Here is a 24,376-nt window from a genome sequence, read left to right as displayed (position 1 = left end):
GAGGGATACTCTCTCCCTGCCTGATGCTCTGTGCCCAAGGAAGCCCCAGGCAGAGTGAAGACAGGGGGAGTCAGGAGCAAAGACTAGGACATGACTAGGACTGGGGATACTCAAGAAGGGGGAGAAGACTGGAGAAGGAAGGTCAGTAAAACAAATGAGGCCATTCCAGTAAAATAGTTTAATTTTAAAATAGTTACCGATGTGAAAATTTCCCAGTGCTGGGAGTAACAGTCTAGAGCCAAGGTTGGGAGTGGGGCCAGGCTTCACCTAGAGCCCAGTTTAAGGCCCCTGAATCCCACCCTCTACTCCCTTCCAGAGGGAGGAGGAACATCTGAGGAGCCCTGAGTCAGTCCTCTCCCACACCCCTGAGGGCCTGCTGTGCTAGGCCCCTTGAAGGCCACAGCTCGTGCGAGGACTGAAGGAGCGGGAAACAGGTCAACAACTAGAATTTAGAGGTTAATAATCCCAATGACCCCCTACACTCTGGGGGGGAAAAAAAAACTGATGTCTATGAAAGGAGGATGGAGGATAAACACTGATGTAATAATCGCCTCAGCTCCCCAGAACAGACCGATTTGGGCTGACTGGAAGAAAGGTCATAAGCCCCAGCTGCACGTCACCATTGGAGAATAAATATTCCAGGAGGGAAAAACCACGAGGCCAGCTGGTGCCAGTTACAGTCAGTGCAGCTGGAAGGCCTGGTGTGGCCTGGCCCTGTTCGCGCAGGGAGCAGAGGCCAAGGGCTTGGGCTGGGTGGAGACCCTGAGCTGCAAGGGCAGGGGTGCCCTGCGATCCCAGTGCGGTGGCGGCGGGAAGGCGAGCCGGGCGCTAGTGCAGCAGAGTGCCCTGCTCCTGGGCCTGAGTCAGGCTGTCCTTGCGGTGCAGGTGGTGCACCCCCATCCTCTTGGGGCTGCGCTGGGGGCGGCTGGGGCTGGGCAGTGCCCACACCCTGCCCTCGGCGCGAGGCGTGCTGGGCCCCTCCTCAGTGCCAGCATCGCTGGGCAGCAGGCTCTGGCGCTCCTCCTCCGGGCTGATGGGCAGATTCAGCTCTTCCTCATCCTCCTCCCTGGGAAAGCCAGGGTCAGCTTCGGGCAGCAGCAGAAGCCCGCTTTCACCAGGCGGGGACGACGGTGCCTGCACCTCATCTCCACCAGCAGGCCCAAGGGCGAAGTGGTGCTGCAGCTCGGGGAGCGCATCCCGGCCGAAGGCTGTGCGCTGGGCCGCAGCAGCCGGGGGCGGAGCGCGGTCCACAAACGCCCGCTGCCAGCTGGCCAGCAGGTCCTCCTCGGAGCTGGCAGAGCTGGCCGGGGCACTGAGCGCCGGTGGGGCAGGGCGGGGCTGGTGCTGGGGGGAGGCCTGGGCCGAGGCAGGGCTGCTAGGCACCGGGCTGGGGCGGGCCCGCTCACTGCCCTCCTCCACCAAGCTCAGGGAGATGGCCTGGCGGGTGGCATATGTGCAGTTGGGCAGGGGGCTGTTGCGGGGGATCCGCACCTTATCCTCAGAGAACTCGATCACCCTGCGGCCAGGATACAGTGGGTGTGGCGGAGATGGGGTTGGGTAGGGGCTCAGCTTCTCAAAGGCCGGCAGGGGCAGCTCCTCCTCTGGGGAGCCCCCAGCAGTGCCCAGGGAGTGGCACTCCCCATTGGGTTGGGGGCTGGGGCTGCTTGGGGCTGGGGGGCTAGCTGAGTCACCTGGGTCACCCCCACTCATATCCACATGCACGAAGACATCCTCAGCCAAGGGGTGCCCGGCGCTGCCTGACTGGGCTGAATTGAGCAGGAGAGACTCCGGCTTCTCCAGCACGCGTGCAATGACCGAGGTGGGCACCACAGCCCCAGGGGCCAGGCTGGGGGCAGGCCCGGGGCTGGAGGCCTCCTGACCACTGTGCAGGTGTTTCCGAACCATGTCCTGTAGCTCACAGGGCAGCTGGGGTACAGGAACGAGAGAAGGAAAGAGACATGAAGGATCCCAGCCTAAGACAGCTTGCTGCTGCTAAGTCGCTTCAGTCGTGTCCGACTCTGTGCGACCTCATGGACTGCAGCCTACCAGGTTCCTCCATCCATGGGATTCTCCAGGCGAGAACACTGGAGTGGGTTGCCATTTCCTTCTCCAAAGCATGAAAGTAAAAAGTGAAAGTGAAGTCGCTCAGTCCTGTCCTACTCTTAGCGACCTCATGGACTGCAACCTACCAGGCTCCTCCGTCCATGGGATTTTCCAGGCAAGAGTACTGGAGTGGGGTGCCATCACCTTCTCCAGGGCAAAAATAAAGGCTGCCGTGTGCAAGGCTCCCTCCTCACAGTGTGCGGGGCACTTTGCTATCAGCTGTTCTCACAGCACACCGAGGTATGTGCTCATTTTGCAGTGAAATGACTTGAAGCTTTTGATTAATACAGCCAGGATCTGACCCCAGAGCTGGTGCTAAGGCCTACTCCTTCTGTCGACCCTGTCAGCCCTAAGCCGCAGCTCTGGAGTCTAGGGCTTCCCCTTGGAGCAAGGGGCTCTCTCAATTATCTTATGGCCCATACTTCTGGCATCCCCCTCCTTCCTGCATCAGATCTGGAAACTGAGACCCTCTCCCCATCTCTGTTCCAGAAATACCCATAGGGCCAGTCCTCACCCTGCCCCTAGTGATGGCCCTTGAGAGCATGTAGGACACCAACCAGAGGCTGAGCTGCCTGGCTTGAGGGGAAACAGGAAGGCGAGGGGAAGGCAAAGCAGAAAGCAGGGGAGCCAGAGGTGCAAGGACAGGACAGAGAGGCATAGACACTGGAGCTGGAGGGGTCCTAGAAAGGGTGGGTGGGCACTGGCTGGGAGGGTATGCTACTCACATCAGCGAACTTGTGGTTACGGAAGTGGGACTTGTTGCACTTGAGCAGCTGCACGGCCAGGTTGCAGTCCAGCCGGTACCGCTCCTGCAGACACAGACGCAGCTCAGAGCCCAGCCCCGCGCGGGGAGTGGGGTGGGGACAGAGTGGCACAGGCGGGGGGCCCCAAGGTGCCGTACGTTGAGCTCCTCCAGCTTGTTGATGGTGTTCCTGGCATCCAGCAGCTTGTTGGTCAGCTCCACAATCTCCCAGTCCAGCGTCTTCCTGTCCATCTCGGCCTTCTTGATCTGAGGCACGAGACTCACAGTGAACCCAGCCCGGGCCCCAGCCAGCCCTTCCTCCCCTCCTCCCAGCCCAGAGACACAGGAAGCCACAGGTGCTAGGGCAGCCAAGGCACATGGAGCAGAGACAGATGACGGACAGACAGAAGGAGACCGGACACTTCTCCTGCAGTGCAGGCGGGCTGTGGGGCAGGGGCTTTCTGAGCATGACCGACAGTGGCCCGGGCCCAGAGCAGTCTAAGAGCTGCCCAACCTTGGAGGGCGCTCAAGGAGCTCTACATACCAGGGGAGGGAGCTTCTACCCTGAGAGGCAAGAACTGCAAACCCAGGGGCTCAGGCCTATGCTGCATGGAGCTGTTTCCAGGATCAGGCCATTGGGTGGGGGGAGGAGGCTGGGCACGGAGCGGGGCTGGGTGGCAGCTGGGGGCACCTGGGAGATTATCTAGTCAAGCAGGGAGGGAGCTACAGTCTTCTGATCTTCAGCTCAGGGACTGGATCCACAGGCCCCCTTCCTCCAAGTGGCGGGGCTAGCTGCCACTGCAGCTGAGAGGCTGTGAGTGTTCAGTGGTGACATCAATCAGTACCTCTGCCCAAGCCAAGAACAGGCTCCCCACCTGTCCCCCAGGAGTGAGGCACTGACTGCTGACCAGGCCTCCCATGAGGAAGAGGAAAGGAGTGGGCAGAGGGCAAGGGCCAGGCCCCAGCCATCCCAGATCTCAGCTGAGCAGGAGGCAAGGGCAAGGGAGAAAACACACAAACTCAGACGCAACTGCAAAAATCCAGCTGTGGCTAAGAGAGGCCTGAGAGAAGAGTACAGCAGCGGCGGTGGCAGCGTGAGGGGAAGACGAGAGAAGAGAAACAGTGTGAACGTTAAGACGATCCTGACTCGCACAGCACATGGCAGGCCCCTCCCCACTACAGCCACCCCCTCCCGAGCCCAGGGCAGGACGGGGGCCCCCTCCAAGTCCCAGCCCCGTGCTGTGCTGTGAGTGCAGCACCCGACAAGCTGCCCTCCTGGACAGATTACCAGCGTGTGCAGCTTGTCCTCCAGCTCCTGATTGGTCCTCTGGGAAGCCGTGTAGCTGTTCTGCAGTCTGTAGAGAACACAAGGCAGACCCCTGGGTCAAGATGCTGTTCTTTAGACCCTGCTCAGTCCCTTCTTGGTGTGGGATCTTGGGCAGGGGCCCCTCCCAGAACTTCAGTTTTCACATCAGAATCGGACCACCTCTGAGGCCACGCCTGGCTAACAACCCCCTGTGAACGGGGAGATGCATGCATGCGTGTCCCAGCCCCCGGTCCCACACCTGCGGAACTTGTCCTTAAACTTGTCCAGCTCCTCCCGGCTCTGGCCCAACTCCAACTCCAGGCAGTCCTGCCCGATCTCCAGCTCGCGCTCCAGAGCCTCCGTGCGCCTGGTGGCCGAGGCCAGGCGCCGACGAAGCTCTTCATTTTCCTGCTGCAAAAGCCTAGGAGGATGAGGGGTCAAGGGCAGAGGGGCATCAGAGGTGGAAGGGCCACCTGGAATCCCAGGCTGGATTCAGGAAGGAAGTAGGGGTGGCAGAAGGACAGGCAGCTATGGGCAGGGGACTCCCTGAGGCTCAGCCTGAGTCCAGGGAAGCGTATCCCATAGGCCTGTTGCCCCTGAGAACAAGGCTGGGCCTGGAGGGTGGGGGAGGCAGAGGGGATGGAGGGGGACAGTCGGCCCCCCTCACTGGAGAAGACAGAATTGCAGGGGCCACAGTTGCCATCTGTCTCTGGTTACAACCCAAGCCAGGTGGCCCCCAGCTCCAGTTTCTCCACTGCACAGTCAAGCTGCTCCATTATTCAGCTCGTGGAAACCCAGCCCAGGAGGGCCCTGCTCTGCAGAGGCCTCACAGAGCTGACAGAAAGGGCTGCGAGACAGCTGGCAAGGGAGGCGGCAGCTGGGGACTTGCCCGAGTAGCCCCTCAGAGCCACTCGCCTCCCCAACGCTCTCATCAGACAGATGCTTTTCCAGGAGGAATATCCAAACATCAAGCTGCCTTCCAGAGTCCCTAAAATCCCCAACCTTTACCTCTACCTAATCCAAGGAAAAGCCCAACGGTACCAACAGCCTGGGGCTGAGGGGACCGAGCTGAGGCGGGGAAGCTCTTGGGCACCAGGTACTCACTTCATCCTCTCCGCATCAGTCAGCGGCTCCTGTGCACGAAAGAACAGAAGCGTGAGGCTTGGCTCTGGACCACTTGCCTCCCGCTCACTCCCACCTCCTCCAAACAGCCTCAGAGAGGCTCATGTCTGCAGCATACGTGTCTGGCACAAGTGGGCTGCAGGGCCCCACAGAGATGGAGGCCGTCTAGTAACTTCTGGACCAGCCGAGACTACCCTCGCCCATGCCGCCAGACTCCAACCCTGCCCTTCCCCACACCAGCTCCAAGCCCTCTGAGTCCTAGAGGCCATGCCACCTCTCCCTGGGCTAGACAGCCTCTCAGCTGTTCACTGGGCTCCTAGTGGGCCCTGCAGGCAAGGCTGAAGACTTTCTAGGGAAGTGACAAAGCCAGGTGGGATGGAGTAGGGTCTGGAGCTCTGATGAAGCCCTGCGGGCCCCCTGGGCCACACCGGGCCCTCCCAGAGGCTTGGGAGGCACGAGTGCAGGACAGCCTCTGGGGTAACCCAGACGGAGAGGAGTGAAGCGTCTCAACCTGCTTTCTCCCTCCTGCAGCATCCTCCTCAACCCCCACACAGGTCACGAGCCCAAGGGCCAGAACTCAGCCAACCACAAGGCAGAGCCAGCCCGTGCTATGGCAGGAGGGAAATGTTGAGTGGCATTCGACTGGCCTCACAGCTTCAGGACACTCATCACAGGCAGGACAATAAGGTGCGTGGCCCAGACTATGGCCCTCGGAGCCACTGACACCTGGACTGGTTACATTAATCTTGATGAACCCTAGAGACCATGTCTACAAAACCGGTGGGGGGGGGGTGGTGCCCAGAGGGCAGCACCTTGCACAGTATCTGGCCTTTTAATGTTTCCTGAATTGAAAATGAGCAAGTCGTGGATGGCACTTCTGCCCTGGGTGCTTGGCACATGCTGGCCATCTCTCAAGTTCTCTAAATGTGCTCCCTGAATTTCAACAGGGTAGAGACACAGTATCAGGGAGAATAAACTCTCCTCCTCCTGCAGGAGCTTAATGAGAGAGGAACAGCAATCTGGAGAATGTTCGGCGGTTGCCTGAAGAAGGCCTCCTAGGAATCTAATGCGGTTCCTAGCAGGGAGCACATATTTGATCAATGTCAGCCAGACAAAGCAAAGCTGGACGAAGGGCAGCCTTTCGGGGACAGTGGAGAATAGCTAGGCTGAGGGTAAGCAGCTGGAGCTCCCTAAAGGTGCCCAGAGGGGCCACAGGTTGCACAGCTCTGCTCCACCAGCGGAGGGCCAGAGTCCAGGCTCCAGACTACAGTCCAGTCCAGGCTACAGACTCTGGGGCTCCTGGATGTGTGGACGTGTCACAGCCGTCCCCCATTAGTCTGCATGGCCCCCCACAAGCATGGCGGCAGCTGAGAGCCCAAGCAGGTACCAGCAACACCACACCCGCACCCCAACTGGGGGAACCAGATGCCCCCTCAGGACAGCCAGGCCCCGCCTCAGGGGTCTGCAGCTGCCAGCTGGAGCAGGGGGACCACTCTTGCTGACCTCCTGCTCGGGCCGGGAGCCATGGCTTTCCAGCCGCAGCTCACGATGCTCGGGTGGTGCCTTACGGTAGGGCTTCTTAGCAGGGGCAGCACTGGTCATTCTGGGAGGCGAGAGCTCTTCAACCTGCTGAGGGAAATAAGGAGGGAGGAGGCTTAGAGACGTGGCAAGAAGCCTCTGAACTGAGGGAAAAGGGGGACAGGTAGGAGCCACCAGACAGGCAGATAGGCCTGGGCCACTCCCAGGGTTATCTGAAGTGCTCAGCTCTGGTGTGCCACTGCCTGTGGGTCAGTGGTGAACAGGAGAGGGGTCCAGGGCCAGTGGGAACACATGAGGGGAAAGGCAGGGCCCAGGGCCTGGGCACAGGGCGCATGGGTTGGGCTGGAGGAGTGACCCACCCCTGGCCCCTGCGGGCGTGGGAGGGCCACCGCAGAGGGAAGAGCAACTCTCCAAACACCAGTTTCCTCAACTCCAAACTGGGTTGAGTTTCAACAACCAATTTCATTGGGTTGTTGTAATGACTATGGAAAGCACTAACAACAGAAGCTGGCACTCAGATGCTCAACTAATGTTAGCTAAGAAAGTAAGGGCTTGAGATGTACGCCCAGCCTGGACCCCTCGGGGCGGGGCGTCACCAGGTTTGGGGGCCCTGAAGGTCAAGCCTCTCTGGCCTCCACCACTCTCTTCACCAGCCCCCACCAAGAGGGGCCACCTGCTGCCCCCTCACCTGCCAGCCTTCCCAGGAAGGGGCCCAGTGGGGGGCGCAGGCCTCACCAACATACCGTCCGTCCGTCGGCAGCACTCTCTGTTCTGCTGTCCGGGAGTCAGCCTGTGGCTCTCTACATCCCACGGCCCGGCCACTTCCTCTGGCCAACAGCTCCTGAAACCGGAGACGGGAAGAAAACAGAACCCAGGTGTCAAGGCCTGTCTGTCAGTGCCCACAGGAGAGCTACGCAGGAGAGCCATGGAGGCGGGACCGGAGCGGAAGCACTGGGCTCCCCATGAACGGCGTCCCGGGCCCAGGGAGACACAGGTGTGTCTGTGTGACCATGCTCTTGGCTTACCACACGCCTGATTCCAGAAGAGGCCTGGTCCTGTCTTGTCCCTATCCTGCCCCATATCTGTCCTGTTCATCTCCAGGGCCTCTCAGAGTCTAGAAACAACAACTCAGAGATTTGGGGGATGTGGGTTGCAGAAGAAAACACCAGGAAAAAGCCTAGGAGAGGCCCAAGAAGATGCTGGGGGGAAAAAAAGAAAAAGCTCCTCGTGATTCCAGAGGAGCCCAAACACCAGTTCTATGGGCAACAGCGGTGAACAGGCCGCGAGGTGGAAGGGAAGGTCCCGGTGAGAGAACTGGAGAAGGCAGCACGTTAGAGCAATGATGCTTCTCAACCACAGTGATTTGGGTCTTCCCCAGCCCCCTCCTTTCCCCGCCCCTGGTATCTGGCAAATATCTGAAGGCATTTTTGCTTGTCACACCAGGGGTGGGTGGTACTGGCATCTAATGTGTAGAGGCCAGGCATGCTGCTCAACATCCTATAAAGCACGGTGCAGCCTCCCACGACAAGGAATTACTGGCACACAGTGTTGATATTCCCGGGGCTGGGAAAGCCTGTGCAGGAAGCCCCAGTCTGGAGAGCTGAAACACCTGGCTTCCGGGCTCGGTGCTGCTTCTGACACACGATGTGGCCCTGGGTAAGTCCCTGCCTCACTGGATAAGCTTGTCTCTCATCTGCAGAGAGGTGGCTGGAATGAGTGGCCTGTGAGGTCCCCTCCAAATTCTTGGGGTTCCGACCTCTCCCCCACCTGTAATGAGCTGGGCTGCAGCATGGGGGCAGCAGCTACCACAGGGACCGGTGGAGGCACCAACCTCAGGTGGCCTTCCGGGCATCAACAATTCTGCCTCCGCCATCCACCTAACCAGAGCTGGGGGCTGAGGGAAGCCTTGCGGGCTGAAGCGTGTGTTCCTGCAGTCGGGACATGCCCTGGCCACGACTCCTGTCACATTCCAACAGGGCCTGAGGCGGGAGGCACAGTGAGGGGGTGGGGAGGGCGGGAAGAGGAGTGGCCTCCCCCCTGTCTGGGCAGCCTGGCCTCTGGCGTGGGGTTCTGGGGTGTGGCAGCAGGCACGAGCCGCCAACCTCCAGCCCTTTGATGGCGAGGCAGAACGTGTCCCCACAGGGCACACGCAGCGGGCTGTGTCAGGCTGACTCCCTGTTCAGGAATCTGGGCAGGCCTGAAGGGACAGCACATTCCTGAGGTGTGTGGGAGCAAACAAATCACCCCCACAGTTCCCTGGGGCTACCCCTTCAGTGGGGCCCTGGGTGGAAGCTCCTCTGGCCTGGGGAACAGGCCCAGAAAGTGCCAAGCAGCCCAGGCACCTGGGTTCTGATACTCAGAGGGTCTAAGTTGGGGTCGGGGGCGGGGTGTGTGTGTATATGTTAGAAAAGGATGTCAGACGGCAGAAGTGAGAGACACTGGAAGCCAGGCGCGCCCATGAAGTCCAGAGCTGGCCTCTGCCTTCCCCCATCCTCCCTATTCCTGCCAGCGCCCACACTGCCCTCCAAGCTCTGGGACACTGGTGTGGGTGGTGGGCGGAGGACACTGCTGTGCCCGGGTATCTAATCATCCTACCCGTGAGGAGAGGCAGCGGCCTCACTCCACATCCTGCGGCCCCAGCTCGAGCTGTCACATGTCCTACGAGCTCATCTTGCCCTGTCTCAACCTCATGGCCCCACAGCACATATTCCTGGGGCTTTCATGCCCAGATAATCTGGCCCGCTGAGGGGGACAGGTAGCGTGGATATGGCTAGTAGTGAGACGGGTCAAAGTGCAGACTAGGACTCTCAGATGAACAACAGTGGTTTTGGAGGTTCTTTCCCCCAGCCAGAGGTGCCCTTTTCATACATATCGGAGTCACACGGAGGGACATGGCTCCCGACTGGGGAAGCAGAAGGCCACACCCTGCTAGGGAGGACAATCCACCAGGGAGCTGCAGCGATCCCAACACATGTCCAGGAGGGAGACTCCGTGCCACTCCCTGCCCCATATCCCTAAATTCCAGTGCACGCTGGGGCCCTGGTTCCAACTCCTGAGGTCTGCTAAGGGCCCCAGATCCAGCCTGGAGGGGACCACAGTTCCAGCACTGAACAGGCACACACAGGCCTGGCAGGCTGCTGGCACTGCAGGGAAGGTCAGCCCCAGGGGTGAGCGCGACGCCAGGCCTACTGGAGAACACAGGGAGCAGCAGCCGGGCAGCAGGGTCACGGGAGGAGAGGAGAGGCAGGTTACAAAGCAGCAGAGCAGCCCCTCCAGGAAGACCCAGCTCCTGGAGGCAGCCTCCCTGGCACACAGCTTTCACCCAGAGATCTCCAAGCTGCTTTGGAGTGTTTCAACCCGAGGTTGACTCCTAATCCCACAGCAAGAAAAAGAGCCCCCCAGGGAAGGCTGGACAAATCCAAATGGGCCACAGGCCACGAGGAGCGGGCAGACAGCCCTTGAGGTCTCAGCCTCTGGATGCTGCGCTGGCTCCAGGGCACCTCCACGAGAAGGGTCTTCTAGAAAGTCTAGAAACTGACAAGGAAGAATTCCACTCCCACCCCTCACCACAAACTACCTGAGCTTCAAGGAACTGGAAGCAGAAGACTCAGGATGTGGGCTACCACATCTCAGGCTGGGTTTGTGTGACAATAGCTGTGCTCCGGGAGAAAAGTGAAAGTGGCTCGGTGGTGTCCAACTCTTTGCGACCCCCACGGACTATACAGTCCATGGCATTCTCTAGGTCAGAATACGGGAGTGGGTAGCCTATCCCTTCTCCAGGGATCTTCCCAACCCAGCAATCAAACTGGGGTCTCCTGCATTGCAGGTAGATTCCCTACCAGCTGAGCTATGAGGGAAGCCTTTCTGGGAGAAAGGCTGAGACCTGAGTCAATCCCCCCAGCTGACCTGGTCTGGGGCTCTTGGGGCTGCACCTGCAGGCACTGCTGAGGGAGACACCCCACCCCACCCCCCACATCATGGAGGCGAGGTGAGAAAGGAAAGCAGCTCTCTCACAGCCCCCACCCCACCTAACCTGCCTCCTCCTCCCTCTCCTGCAGAGTATTCATTCTTCACTCACTCAGGAGCAGTTCAGAGGACTCAACCATATCTGCGGGGTGGAGGGAGGGGGTGATAGCCTCGTAATTGCCATGTTGCAATCTGCCAGTCGGCGCAGGCCCCTGTTGCCGCCTGCCCTGTATTAAACACCTTCTCCCTGATTGCAGCCCACGGGCACGATTAGCTGCCTCCAGAGAACAAAGTCTGCTTTCATTAGAGATGGGGCTCAGCACGCACAGCAAACCTACGCTCTGAACCCGCTGAACAGCTGAGCAGAGCGTGTATCAGAGGCAGACATAAGGAGCAATATATCCCAGGAGCCGGCTGAGCAGTGTCCTTCAGTCAAAGGACAAAAAAATCTGCCTGTCTCCTCTCTCGAACCAGGGGACGGCTCTCTGACTCGCTCCCCTTTGCAGACAGGGAGCGTGTGTGGATGTGACCAGGGCCCCCCCCACACACACCCGCCCCCGAGGTCAGTCCTGACACTGCTGGAGACAGAGCAGGATGAGGAGGAGCCCTCTTCAGAATCTGATTCTCTCCAAACCACTATCCTTTCTCCTCCTCCCTGCAAACACCCGCAGAGGCAACAGTGAAAGGTTCAATTCCAAGAGCCAAGGACACTCTCTTACTTCCCTCTGCCGTCCCTTCTGTGCGTCTGCCCAAGGCCCAGGGCAAAGTCAAAGGTGCAAGAGAGGAAGGGAGCTCCCAGCATCCAGCTTTCCCTCTGCTCAGAGGTTACCCCCTCGACACTGGCCGAGCAGAGGGAGACGACTGAATCCAAACAGGTGTGGCTCAAACTCTGCCCTCCCCCGCACCCCCCAGGTCTCTTCTAGCCCCCAAGTTCTGTACCACACCCCTGCTCCCTACCCAGTTCAGCTGCCTACCCAAAGAAAGTGCCTGCCTCCGCGACTTCCATCACCCACAGTCTCTTTAAGAAATGATGACCCCAGCAGTTTACCTGGGCTCAGCATTTCTGTACTTACTGATGTCTCTGTCCCCAGCTGTCACTGAAATCAAGCAAGTGAAGGACCCTGAGGGGCCAATGAACCCAATCTTCTGAATCAGGGAAGGCACACACATCACAAAAATCATTAACTAATGCTCTTCTTTCATAATTCACCCAAAGAAAGTCAAATGGAAGATAGCAGGCATTGCTGCTTTTAAAATGAAAGGAAAACTGGCCCCTTTTCAGAATACCCCAGCTGTGCTGTATGCTGCCTTACCCCAGCAGGATATAAATTAATAATAAAACCAAATATGGGCCCTTCCTAAAGCCCCCGGTGAACCACTAAACAGGAGCGTGTGGTCACAGGGATGAGTGTCTCCCCTGTGGGAATGGTCCTCAGCTGTGAAGTGGTCCCTGAACCCTGCAGGCCTGGAGGAAGCTGCGCCTCGGGGGGTGGGGTGGGGGGCAAGACACACTCCTATAGTGCAAGCCCAACTGCTTCTCAGGCCTCTGAAATCCGGGCTCTGGCTCCAACTAAGGACCAAGAAACACAAACCTCCACCCTGCAAGCGCCAGCCCCTAGCCAGGTGGGCCAGCAGGGGGCCTGGAGACTGCCCTGTCCACCCCTAATCAGGAAGGCTACTATCCCCCTTGGCTGTCAGTGAACAGCCACACGGAGCCAATCCCACTGAGGCAGCCTGGGTTCAGTCCTCCCAGCACTGGGGCCCCGGTTTCCGGCGCAGCTGTTCCCGAGATACCTGAGCAAAGCCCTGAGCGATCCTGGGCGCGTGGCAGGCAAGCAGCCAGCAGAACACGGGTGGGGCCCGGGCAGGCTCTCCTCTGGGCCGATGACAAGGCTGGAAGATGCCAGTCTGTGTCCAGACCAGCCCCACTGCCCCTCCCCCAGGCAGGCCTGCCACCCCTCTGGGAAAGCACAACCTCACCCTTTTGGGACATGCTGCCTGCGGCCCTAACCTGGCCCCCCGCCCACTCTAAGTGGAACAAACTACAGGTATTTAAAAAACCAGAATGGGTGGGAATATTCCGCCCAAGAGTCATCCTGAGGTCTCAGAACTAGTGCTGGTGGCCTGTGAGAGCTCACCTGGCTCCCACCAGAGCAAATACCTCAAGTCTATCCACCCGGCCTTGCTCAAGGCAACACTTGACAGGAGGAAAGGGGCTGAAGACTGCTGATGAGCCAAGCAAACCAACCCCAACCCAAAGGGGGTGCTCAAAAGTCCCCAGATCAGAAGCAGCACTTGACCTTCATCCCCATCCTGCCCCTCAGGAAGAAGCAACCCTCCACTCCTCGCCCCTTCTGCTCTCCTGGTCAGAGCCAAGCCACAGGCCCCTCCAGCCTGGGGCTGCTCAGCTGCTCAGTTGTGTCTGACTCTTTGCGACCCCATGGACCGCAGCACGCCAGGCTTCCCTGTCAATCACCACCTCCCAGAGTTTGCTCAAACTCATGTCCACTAAGTTGGTGACGCCATCCAACCATCTCATCCTCTGTCGTCCCCTTCTCCTCCTGCCCTCAACCTTTCCCTCCAGCTTGCTAACTCTCTATTCAGGGTCCACACCATCCTCGGAGCCCCTACACCCTCCCTTGTTTATACACTCCCACTCTGTGGACGCCAGCAGCTTCCTGCCCTCTGCCTCCTGGCTCAAGGGAAACAGAGGCAGCTTAGAGGGCCTCCAGGTCTCAGGTCCCCCTATCTAGCGCACCACACTCCGCCCCCCTCCCTGGGCACTGCCCCCAGAATCAGCAGACAGGGTCTGTCTAGTTACCTGTGCAGACCACCAGGGCACCCTGCGTAGTCAGCCTTCCTGCAACCTCTGGACCCCCCTTCTCCTTTCCCAGCCTGGAGGGAGGAGGGAGCCTGTTGGGAGCTTCTCCATGGCAAGCTGAGGCCAACGCCTCCCTCAGGCCGACTGTGGAGTCCAGAGCCAGGTCCTGCCCCCTCTGGCTAAGGCGCCCTTCCCAGCTCTTTTCGGTTAAAGTCCACCTGAAGCTCCAGACGTGGAAGGCGGGGGTGGGGGGGGGATCAAGTCCTCCCACTCCACCTCCCAGTGCAACGGTCACCAATGGGAGCTACATCTCAGATGGGTATCCGGTTCTGGGCTCCAACTTTCAGACAGAGCTTCACTCCTCTGTCCAGGCCATTTCTCACAGCCAGGCCAAGGTTTTCCTCAACCTCCCAGTCCCCAAGAAGAACCTGCAATTTCAAATCTTATCCTGGGATGGGAATAATGGGGACATCATCTTCTTTTTCCTTCCAGCTATGTCCATGAGAGATCTTAGTTCCCTGACCAGGGATTGAACCTGGGCCCTTGGCAGTGACAGCACTGAGTCCTAACCACTGGACTGCCACAGGGATTTCCATCATCATCCCCTCTTGATAAAGGGAGGAAACTATCCAGTCTAGCAGAAAATTCCCTTCCTACTCTCCTTCCATCTGTCTCTGCGGCATGAAACCAACAGCACCATGACTGAGGGATGCTCTCAAACTCCATGGTGCTAAAAGCAGATTAAAGAGACATGCTGTTCTAAGGGAGAACTGAGCAGCTCATACTGACTGAGGGGAGGGATGGGGGCAGAGCCCAGCAGCTGGCTGGCAGGTGGACAGACACCTGTGCACAGCCCCACATACGGCAAGGAGACCCGGCCAACGGAGGGAACCCGGGGGTAAGGACAAGCGCGCAGAGGAGATGGCTCGGTGTAAGCAGAGGGAAGGAGGCCAGGGGCAGGAAGGGAGGCGAGAGGCTTGGCTGGAGGCACCTTCAGGGTGGGTTAGCTGGCCTGGGTCAGACTCACAGGGTTAGTGTCTTCTCCCCAACCAGCCAGCTCTCCTGGTTAGCACGGTTAGCAACAGACTTGTGGCAGACGCCCTCCAGGCACTCCATACAGACAGACAGCTTGGTCTGTGAGCAGCCCAACTCCGGAGCTGCAGAGAGAGAGCAGAAGGAAAGCCAGGCTGCAGGGCGCCCGAGGGCACACGCTGCCCTCTCCTGGCAGGGACGCTCCTCCGGACTTACCGCCAGACCCTGCGGGGCCTCTCCCCTCTGGCAGACAGGCCACATGGAGGTACAGCACCCGCCCTGCCAAGCAGTGAGCCCGGCTGGTGACCCCAGGGAGCAAGGCTCTCTGGCTGTCAACAGAAAGAGAGCATCGCCGTGGTGGAAGGGGGCACTGCTACCAGGGGGCAGCTCTCCTGTCTCACCTATTCCCGGAACACCGCTGCCAGGCTGGACCACAGCCCTGAAAGCTGCTTCTGAGAACAAAGCCACCCACAGCTGCAGCTGCCACCTCGCCCAAGCCTGTGCCAGCAGAGTCCACCCCACCCCCTCCCACGGGCTCCGAGGAAAGGCGCTGGGAGAGAACTGGCCCAGGGACCGGAGGCTGCAACAAGAGCTGCATGGAAGGCACAGCACAATGGGGCAGTGTGCGCCCAGCCCAGAGCCACGCCAGCCCAGGGAACGGGTGGTACACCGCCACCTTCAGCTTCAGAAAGGCCCAGGGGACGGTGTTTCCCAGGGAGCTGGCCCCAAAGGAGCCCACGGGGCAAGGGTAAGGGCGAGGCCACAGGCAGGCTCCCCAGACCCGGAGGGCCTCCCCCACTCCCTCAGAATGACAAAGCCCAGAAAGGCTAAGGTTCTCACACAGCTAGCCCAGAGAACACTCTTCCCTGAAGCCTCCAGAATCACCCAGGGAAAGTGACACACCCTGGCTTGGAGACCTCCAGGCAAATGTGCCACAGCAGTGGCGTCCCAGAGACCCCCTGCCCTGTCCAAGATGCGACCCCTGGGGAGGCAGGACAGGAAAGTTACAGCACAGACATCAGCAAATACTGCCTGTGATTCACGGAGAAGGGCTGGCAGGGAAAAAGCAGGAGAACGACCCCCATTCAGTCTGATGATATGACGACTTGGGGTAGGAAGGGGAAAAGAGAGACCACCCTGGCCGCACACATAGGCCTGGCTTCTCCCGAGCCCAGGCCAACGCTGAACACGAGCAAGAGAAGCTCCAACAGGCTTCCCAACTGGCCCCTCGCTGGGCTCCCCACCTTGCTCTGATAGCCCTGGAGGTCCAAAGGCCGAGGCCTGACCAGGAACGGTGAGCTAGCCATCTAGCAGAGAAGACGCCAACTCCTCCTGTGGGCTCTGACCGCTTCCCTGGACTGGCAAGGAAGCATGTCTATGGGCAGACTGTCTTCTGAATCCTTGACACAGACACATACTAATAAATAAACAAACATGCACCAGTTGGGTCTGGTGTGTTTTTCAAATGGGGAGCAACAAGTGACCTAGTTAATCCAAGGTTTCAGACAGCAGGGTTGAGAAATCAGGGAAGTCTCCGCCCTTTCCAACCCGAGAGGAAAGAAGAGTGAAGGAGAGAGACAGGCGTGAGCCGGGGGTGCTGGTGCCCCCATCATGCCCGCACCACCCTGATTCCCACCCCAGGGCACGCCCACCAGAACACTTCATCCCAGCATAAAAGACAATCCCTCAGAGGTAAGCAGGGGGTCTGCTGTGGCAAGAACCGCTGGGAAAGCTGCTCCAGCCCTCCCAAGGAGCCAGCCAGCCCCCCAGGAACACACCAAGCTGGGCGGGAGGCTGCAGCCTGGGCTCCTCGAAGGCTCCAGCAGGGACTAATTCCCCCCTCCCCGCCCCATCCAGGGTTAATTGTTAGGAGGGCAGAACAAGCTGAAGAACAATATGTATTACCATTGAGTTGTGTTTATTTTACAGGCAATACATGATGGGGAATGTCTGGAAGTATTAATACATTAGAATGATTAGAAGGATACAGGATAAATGGTTAACAGTATTCCCTGTCTTTGGAAAAGGGCTTAGACAGGAGCAGTGGGTCAAGAAAGGGAAGGTCTTTTTACTTTAATTTTGTGTATTTTCCTGTACGGTTGGTATTTTCAATGAGGTGATACACCATGTTTATGATGAAAACGCACTGTTTCTTGACAAATGGACAAAATCACTCCATCTGCACTGTGCTGTACCCTTCCAGAAGTGCTTCCCCTTCAACTGTATTTCCTTTGGTCCTTGTAGCTCAGTGAGGCCAGGGAACAGGTGGAGTTCTCCCATCCTGAAGTGACACAGAGGATAAAGGACTTGCCCAAGGCCACAGACACACGGGGACAGAGCCCTCCACTTCCAATTCCAGTTCAAAGCCTGGAAAGCTGTCTTCTGCCGGGAGCCAAGGAAAACGATGACAATTCTGCCCTGAGGTAAAGCCCTTCAAAGACATCTGAGACCGAATTCCCCATCTGGCTCACCTGGAAAGGGGCAAAGAGGCCACTGTTCAGCACCCAAGGTGATAAGTGCAGAGTTCTATCCCGCTGGTGAGCTTAATGGAAGCCCAGGGCTTTCGGGTCTAGGCTGACTCTTCACAAGGCAGTACCCCCATCAGGGAGTTCTCTGCCAGTTTACCATGAGAACATAAAAGCGCTTCACAAACAGGGGGCCGTGTCCTTGATAGATCCCAATGTCACCTAGTGGACAGCTGGCACTTACAAGAGAGACGGAACAAAGAAAGTCTCACTCTTCTACTCACGGACCCTCGCCAGACTCAGTCCCTCTGAGGCCTAAAAGCACACAACACAATCCAGTCCAGCTGGCTCACCCGATCTCCTCTCAAATCTGCTTAACGTACAGCGCAGCTTATCACTCCTGCCAAGATGCCATCATGAGGACGGGCCACATTGCAGTGTGCACCCCACACCAAGGGATGAGGGCAGAGCCCAGGGAAAACGCCTTCAGTCCACCTCCAACTACTGGTTTCATCCTGTGGTTCTCCTAGGCGTGAACAAGGCTGTACCAAGATGTCTTGGCTGTGAGCGTGGAGCACACCAAGGTAGGACCAGCGATACCACAGAAAAGCCAGCAGACGACTGCGGGCACTAAAAGGAGCTCGATGAATAATAAGGCGGGTGCCGGCAGCTAAAGCCTTTTTAAGATGCTAATTAAGCAAGAAAATACACCTGTGTGTACTTCAGTGCCTCCTTTAACTCCTTCCGGCTGGCTTAGGGATGTGTGGTTAGAATACAAGGCTGAAGAGGGAGACAGCTGAAGCCAAGCACCTAGATCATTTAACCGCATTAACTGAGCCCTAGAAAATAATTAGTAATGCGATTGTTAATACTATCACCTTTTGTTTATGCAGGACTTTCCTTCCTGAGAGTTCAAAGAGTTTCAGCAGATAGATTTTATCTGCTTTAGTCTAAGAAAAGACTAGACTGGGAACAGGACTGCTCAGCACCTCCAATGTAGGGGCTAACTAAACGCTCAGCCTTCAATAAATGACCTTGCCCCTAAGAAGCTTCAAAGAAAGACCCCTAGGTGGGGAGAGACAGGTTAACAGCCCCCCTGCATCACATTGTGGTGAGTGCTCTCAGAGCAAACAGGAGAGGCATCTGGCTGGGGCAGGGAGTTAAACACCAGACAGAAAGATTGCCCTCCCAAGAACCAGACGAATCTTCCTGTGATTGCAAACTCCCATTGGAGTGCGGCCCGGTATTATACAATTAAGAGGTCTAGACTTCTGGAAACAAACTTCTCTGGCGCTTGTTCAGAACTGGTGCTGAAGAATTATTCCCATCAGCTATACTGAAAACAAAAAGTCAAAGAATGGACAGCAACTCTCAGCCTCCCACCCCATTTCTGGGGAGCACCTGAGTTCATCAGCCTGTTCTGTGACTCAAGATCATCAAAGCCCACCCCCCCCCCCAATTAAAAAAAAAAAAAACTGGGACAAGAAGTCTGGGTTTCTCAAAGCCTAGACCACCAGCTTTACCCAACATTTTTTCAGTCCACAAAACACCAGGGAACATGGATCCTTAAACAGCCCATCCAATACATGCACATGTATGGCTGAGTCCCTTTGCTGTCCACATGAAACTATCATAACATTTTAACTGGCCATACTCCAATAGAAGTTTAATAAAAGAACAACAACAGCAAAAACCCACCCCATTTAGTCATCTCCGGCCTTAACTACATAACAAATCCGCCACCTACTCACTCCCATGTGTATCCACCAAAGTCATTGCTAATTTCACATGCTTGTCACAATCCATCAAAGGAAGCATTTCAACGTAAAAGATGGGAAGAAGCATCAACAAACTTCCTTTGCACACTGACACTGTTCCCCAGTCTCACCTGCTTTTGTTGCTCAGTGAAAGAGACAGACAGGTAAACAAGTAGACAAGTGTCAGAACAGAGGTTCAAAGTGCTGTAGGGACCAAGAGGAAGAAAGGAAAACAGAGAAGTCTTCTCATCCAGGGTGACAGAGAAGCTGGGTCTCAGGAGGTCAGCAGAGTTTTAGAGACAAAGGTGAGCATGATGCAGAGAGTAAAATGCACAAGTAAGAAAAAAAAGTAAACAAGTGTTCAGAAAAGGTTCCGGAGCAGTAGGAAACTCAGAAGCAAGGAGACACAGGACAGATGAAACACAGTGGCAGTAACTCAGGCTAGAGAGTGGAGTTTGGGCCTCTGGGCACACAAGGCTGAAGGTTGTGGACTCTATCCCAAACAAGAGAGAAACCATGGCCTCAAGGGAAAAGATAATATATTTTTTATAGGAAAGTAAATTTTTACAGCAGCATGGAAGATAGAGTAGGGAGAGACTGCCCATCACATTTCTTTCACTCTATATGCAGCACAGCATTATAAAGCACCTCTTACGTACCCTGCACTAACCCAAACGCTAGAATACAACAGTAAGACAGTGTCTGTTCTCAGGGCACTTGCAGTCTCATGAGAGCCAGACAAATAAACAGGCAATTACAATATAGCCCAAGTGTTAAAACAGAAGTAAGCACAGGACAGTAAAGGGCAGTGGGATCCCAAAGGAAGTGACATTTAAAATGAGACCACGAGAGCAATAAGGAAGGTAAAGGGAGTCTGGAATGCAGCACAACCAGCGTGTACAAAGACCCAGAAGCTAGAGAGCGAGGAGTTTAAAGAGCTGTTAAGGGATTTCCCTGGTGGTACAGTGGATAAGAATCTGCCTACCAATGCAGGGGACATGGGATCAACCCCTGATCTGAGAAGATTCCACATGCCACAGGGCAACTAAGCCCGCGTCCCACAACAACAGAAGCCACCTCAATGAGAAGCCCATGCACCAAAACGAAGCGCAGCCCCCACTGCCCGCAACTAGAGAAAGCCCTTGCAAAGCAACAAAGACCCCGTGCAATCAAAACTAATAATACAATTTAAAAATAATTTTTTTTTAAAGAGCTGTTAAGAGGCTGAATCCTACTGGAGAAATGAAGGCCCAGTTTACTCACAGGACTTGGCACTCAAAATATGATAGCGAAAAGGAGGTGAAGGAATTTGATTCAAAGATAACAAACGAATACAGGGTGTTATGAAAACAAGCTGATTTAGACAACAACAAAAAGAGAATGGTAACAGGGGAGAACTGGCTCAAAATCCATCAGCCTTCACCCTGAAGTTCAATCGTTTCCTAAAATGTGACCTGAATCTAGGAAGTCAGGGAACTTCTAACAAAACACAAACACGTACTCTATGGAGATAACACGTTTCAGCATGCTGACTGCAGCACAAGTCAAGATAAAGCACACCATCCTGAGGCCTGTGGCGCCTCTGTTGATGGAGGAGGGGAGCAGAGACTGATAGATGCTCTCAGAAGCACATGCGCTATGCAACAACAGACAGAAAATTTCATCACAGGGCAAGTCCTAGGTCCTGAGTCCCCGACACCATGAGCCCAGGCGTGTGCCTGCCCTGATGGCAGAGTGAAGAGTCATTTACTAAAGAAAAAGATGGGCCCTGAGGGCATGTATTAAATAGACAGGGCATGACTCAGATGGAGGGAAAGGGTGAGTCTTGAATACTGGGCAAAGGAAAGCCGGTCGTCAGTCAATCCTTACACATACTCTGCCTCCTGCCTGGCTTAAAGGAAAGAGACCTGGGCGTGGCACCAGGGCCTTCCTCTACAACACAAGCTTCAGCAGAAGCACATTTATTTTCCAACTTCCTCTCATGTTAATACCACAGTTTTTCCCCTTCTGTAGTTTGCTGTTTTTAAAGAAAGATGCATGTAGACCGTCTATGAGTTTAACACTATGGTTCCTTCAACGGTTCATGTCAGTAACCATAGTCAGAAATGAGCCTATATTTACATCTACATTAACTAACACAAACACCGACACATTCAATGCACACTAAGAATGGAGCTCTATGTCCTTCTGTCTGCTCACCCCACCCAGCTCAAAGTTCTCCAAAGAGCAGTCACCAAGTTGAATCATGAAGACAGAGTAGATTGGGCGAACATGGCACAGGGCACTCCCACACCAGTCCCCGTGTGTGTGCTAAGGCACTTGAGTCGTGTCCGACCTTTTTCAACCCTATGGACTGTAGCCCGCCAGGCTCCTCTATCCATGGGATTCTCCAGACAAGAATACTAGAGTGGGTTGCCATGCCCTCCTCCAGGGTTCTTCCCAACCCAGGGATCGAACCCAGGTCTCTTCCATTGCAGGCAGATTCTTTACCACTGAGCCACCAGGGAAGTCCCACCAGTGCCTGCAAGGGTTATTAACTCTGAGAGGAAGGGGAGAGCTGAGATAAGAGCTCAACTTCTAAAACATTTTTTAAACAATCAAAAAAACGTTCACTACAATATGGGTTCACATCTAACCGTCATGACAAGCAAACAAGAGACACAAATTGCCAGTAGGCATATTTAAAAGTTAACTTCATACCAAATGCAAAAAAAAAAAAAAAAAAAAGCTCAACTGCTTAAGCCTGATTGCCTAGCTTCAAATCCCAGCTCTGCCACTTACTATCTGGGTGATACTGAGCAGATTACTTAACAATGCTGCACCTCTATTTACTCTTCTGTAAGATGGGGATACTAAAAGTATTAAACTACTAATCCACTTACAAAAGTGCCAAGCGTACAGAACGTGCTCAGTAAGCACTATTATTATCTTCATCACTTGATGGTAAATTGATAATTCTACAGCCTCACAGTTTCAAACAGGAAATCACTGGCATTTTAATATCACTTTAGATAGTTTAATGAGGATATTCTCACTACATGTAAAATCCATATTGTCCTCTTCTCACACCAGGAGAGCAGCTCAAACCAGTACAGGTCTGCCACAGAGAGACACCAAGTTCAATCATGAATCAGAAATTAGGGCTGAGATCTGGCTAGCATAACAACAACAAATATATGTACTGAATGTCAGGCACTGTTCTAAATGCACTAATGTATTACCTTATTTGACCTTCGCACCACTCTGTGAGATAGGTACTCCAACCATCTCCATTTGACTGATGAGAAAGCTGAGGCAGAGAGCTGTGCAGTATCTAAAGGTCACAGAGTCACAAACGGCAAGGTCTAGGTTTGGACAGGCAATCTAGCTCCAGAGTCAGTGCTCTTAATCTCTGTGCTGACTCACCACACTGTCCTTGCTGGTTACAATCTCCTAGAGACATCCACAAATTGTTCTCAGAAAGAGAAGTTTTTCAACCTTCTAGGAATGAAGTCACAGCTCAATAACACCAGTTCTTCAGATACCTGAGGGTACTGAAGCTAGTCTAGTGACAGTGGCTTAGGCTGGTCTGCCTGGAGTAAGACTTTTGGGGGCACAGATGGGTTGACAGTAGGGAGCAGAAGATGGTTAGTAAGGAGTCCTAGATCAAATCAGACTTGCTGATCCAACCATGGAGCAGATGTTTCAGCAGATGCTGAAACAGGTTCCAGTAAGAAGCATGCTCCTAATTCTGGCTTAGGCATAACCAAAGGGCATCAAAGAAGTGGGAACCACACTCATTGCGCTCTCTGCCTCCAAACCCCTTCTCTTTCCTCCAAACCCAAATCCACTATTTCTAAAGTCATGGTTAGTTTTGCTAATAAAACTATTTTTTTTTTTTTTTTTTTTGCCACACCACATAGCCTGTGGGTCCTAAGTTCCCCGACCAGGGATTGAACCCATGACCCCTGCATTGGAAGCACAGAGTCTTAACCACTGCATCACCAGGGAAGTCCCCAAAACTTAAAAAAAAAATTTTTTTTAATGTGGTTTGATAGGAAGATATAAAGGAAGAGGAAAAAACTACCAGAAGAGAAAAAGGCAAGTTCTACAAGCGTTTCCTTGCATCACACTGCTCCAGGTTGTAAAGCAACTCTCAAATATCAGGGGTCTCAGGGACAGAATGATGTGAAAAACACGTGCAGAGCTTTGCACCAGTCAGCCTGACCTCTTACCATAAACTGATCTGGGTTTCTCCTCCCTCATCCCAACTTGCCTGCCTCACTCCTCTGACCCAACCTCGGCACCAAATCCACATCCCCAAATAACACGGGCCCAAATAAATGAGCCCTTCTTACTAAAAGAAAAGATCAAAAGAGGCAGACATGTGGCAAGAATGAATTCAGGAATCGGCGACAGCAGGTGCCTAAATGGTTAACGGACACCAACCAGAAGTTTGTTTCCTTACGGCTGCCCACCATCTGTCACCCACAAATCTCCACTTTGGGCAGGAGACCAAACTGAAGATGTGATGGGGAGATCAAAGAAAATACAGTGACCGTGAAGGAAACTGCTTGTGACAGGGATGTGTTAAAACATTTTCAGTCTGATCTCTAGGCTCTTGCCCACGTTCGCCTGCACAGGTGAAGGCATACAAGGCTCAGTACTACACCCAACTCTTAACAAATCAGCGTGAGATCTAAGCAGAAGACTAACTTAGGGACCACAGGCAAAAAGCAGCCTCTAGAGAAGAGCACCCTTCTCAGAAAAAATGATTTTCAGCATCACTCGGAGCCCATGCATCCTGCTTCCAGGGAGCATGCCAGCCTGTCAACGGAGGCCACCTTACCCGCTCTGGGGTTGAGCTGGGGCAAGTCGCTACCTCTTCTTCTTTCCAAGCAGGCACTGTGATTTCTTCCAATCCCTGGGGCCCCTGAGTCTTCAGCTGAAATTGGGGCAGATGCTGCTATAAGAACTGTGGAAAGGCTGATCTAAGTCTAGAAGAGGGTCATTTGTTTGGCTTTAGTTCCCTCTTTCCTTCAGGTCTCTCTTCCTCCATTCCCTACTATTCTCCTCCATGGAAAAGACCCCTTTTCCTCTCTCACCAGCCTGCGCTAGGGCCTCTATTCCACGCTCCGGGCTTTTTACTCTTGGCTAAGAAGTTCCGCTCCAATTCGTGACTCTGCTTCTTTCTCCCTGCACACCTACTTCTGGCTCCCCGCCTGGAATCCCCTCCCCCCAAGGCTACCACTGGAATCTAGGCCCCCTCCCCTCCATCCCTATCTCATTTTTTTCTCTGCCTTCAACCTTCCACCACTCCACTTCCTCTTCTCAACCCCAGAGCTACTCCCTCCGCCCCAACTCCCTGTTGGCATCCTCACGATCCCCTACAAGTATAGACTCCCAGCCCGACTAATCCAATCCCACAACAAACTTTCTGCCGCTGCCCACTGCCTTCAGACCGCCATCTTGCCGCGGGGCAGGCCGGGTAGTGGCCACGGCCGCGGGAATCCCCACGCACCAGGCGCCGCGCGTCATCGGGGG

At 55.2% G+C, this 24,376-nt stretch overlaps 1 protein-coding gene across 8 annotated transcripts; it reads right to left on the bottom strand.

The window, feature by feature from the left end:
* Positions 1-163: 163 nt before the first annotated feature.
* Positions 164-24,371, bottom strand: TJAP1 (tight junction associated protein 1). 8 transcript variants are annotated; one of them, XM_069564560.1, is made up of 11 exons: positions 24,267-24,355; positions 23,682-23,777; positions 14,627-14,756; positions 7,556-7,653; positions 6,777-6,902; positions 5,256-5,284; positions 4,411-4,572; positions 4,134-4,200; positions 3,005-3,112; positions 2,829-2,912; positions 164-1,926 (listed from the first exon to the last, which is right to left on the bottom strand). In XM_069564560.1, the coding sequence occupies exons 5-11, from the start codon at positions 6,873-6,875 to the stop codon at positions 829-831; spliced, it is 1,647 nt and encodes a 548-aa protein (XP_069420661.1). In that variant the 5' UTR covers positions 6,876-6,902; positions 7,556-7,653; positions 14,627-14,756; positions 23,682-23,777; positions 24,267-24,355; the 3' UTR covers positions 164-828. The 8 variants fall into 8 exon arrangements, with proteins under 8 accessions (XP_069420661.1, XP_069420662.1, XP_069420659.1 ...); XM_069564561.1 differs by having other exon boundaries at positions 6,777-6,899; XM_069564558.1 differs by lacking the exon at positions 14,627-14,756 and having other exon boundaries at positions 6,777-6,899; positions 24,267-24,371.
* Between the last annotated feature and the right edge of the window lie 5 nt (positions 24,372-24,376).

Source organism: Ovis canadensis, chromosome 20 (genome assembly GCF_042477335.2).
Source record: "Ovis canadensis isolate MfBH-ARS-UI-01 breed Bighorn chromosome 20, ARS-UI_OviCan_v2, whole genome shotgun sequence".
Taxonomy (NCBI): domain Eukaryota; kingdom Metazoa; phylum Chordata; class Mammalia; order Artiodactyla; family Bovidae; genus Ovis; species Ovis canadensis.
The sequence above is the reverse complement of the archived record's forward strand: the minus strand, read 5'-3'. Positions and strand labels throughout refer to the sequence as shown.

Excerpts from the sequence above, each read along its gene's own strand:
- TJAP1 (XM_069564558.1), bottom strand. The coding sequence starts at position 6,875 with ATGACCAGTGCTGCCCCTGCTAAGAAGCCCTACCGTAAGGCACCACCC. Across the intron at positions 4,201-4,410 it reads TTTAAGGACAAGTTCCGCAG|ACTGCAGAACAGCTACACGG; the intron begins GTGTGGGACCGG and ends TGTTCTCTACAG. Across the intron at positions 3,113-4,133 it reads AGGACAAGCTGCACACGCTG|ATCAAGAAGGCCGAGATGGA; the intron begins GTAATCTGTCCA and ends CTCGTGCCTCAG.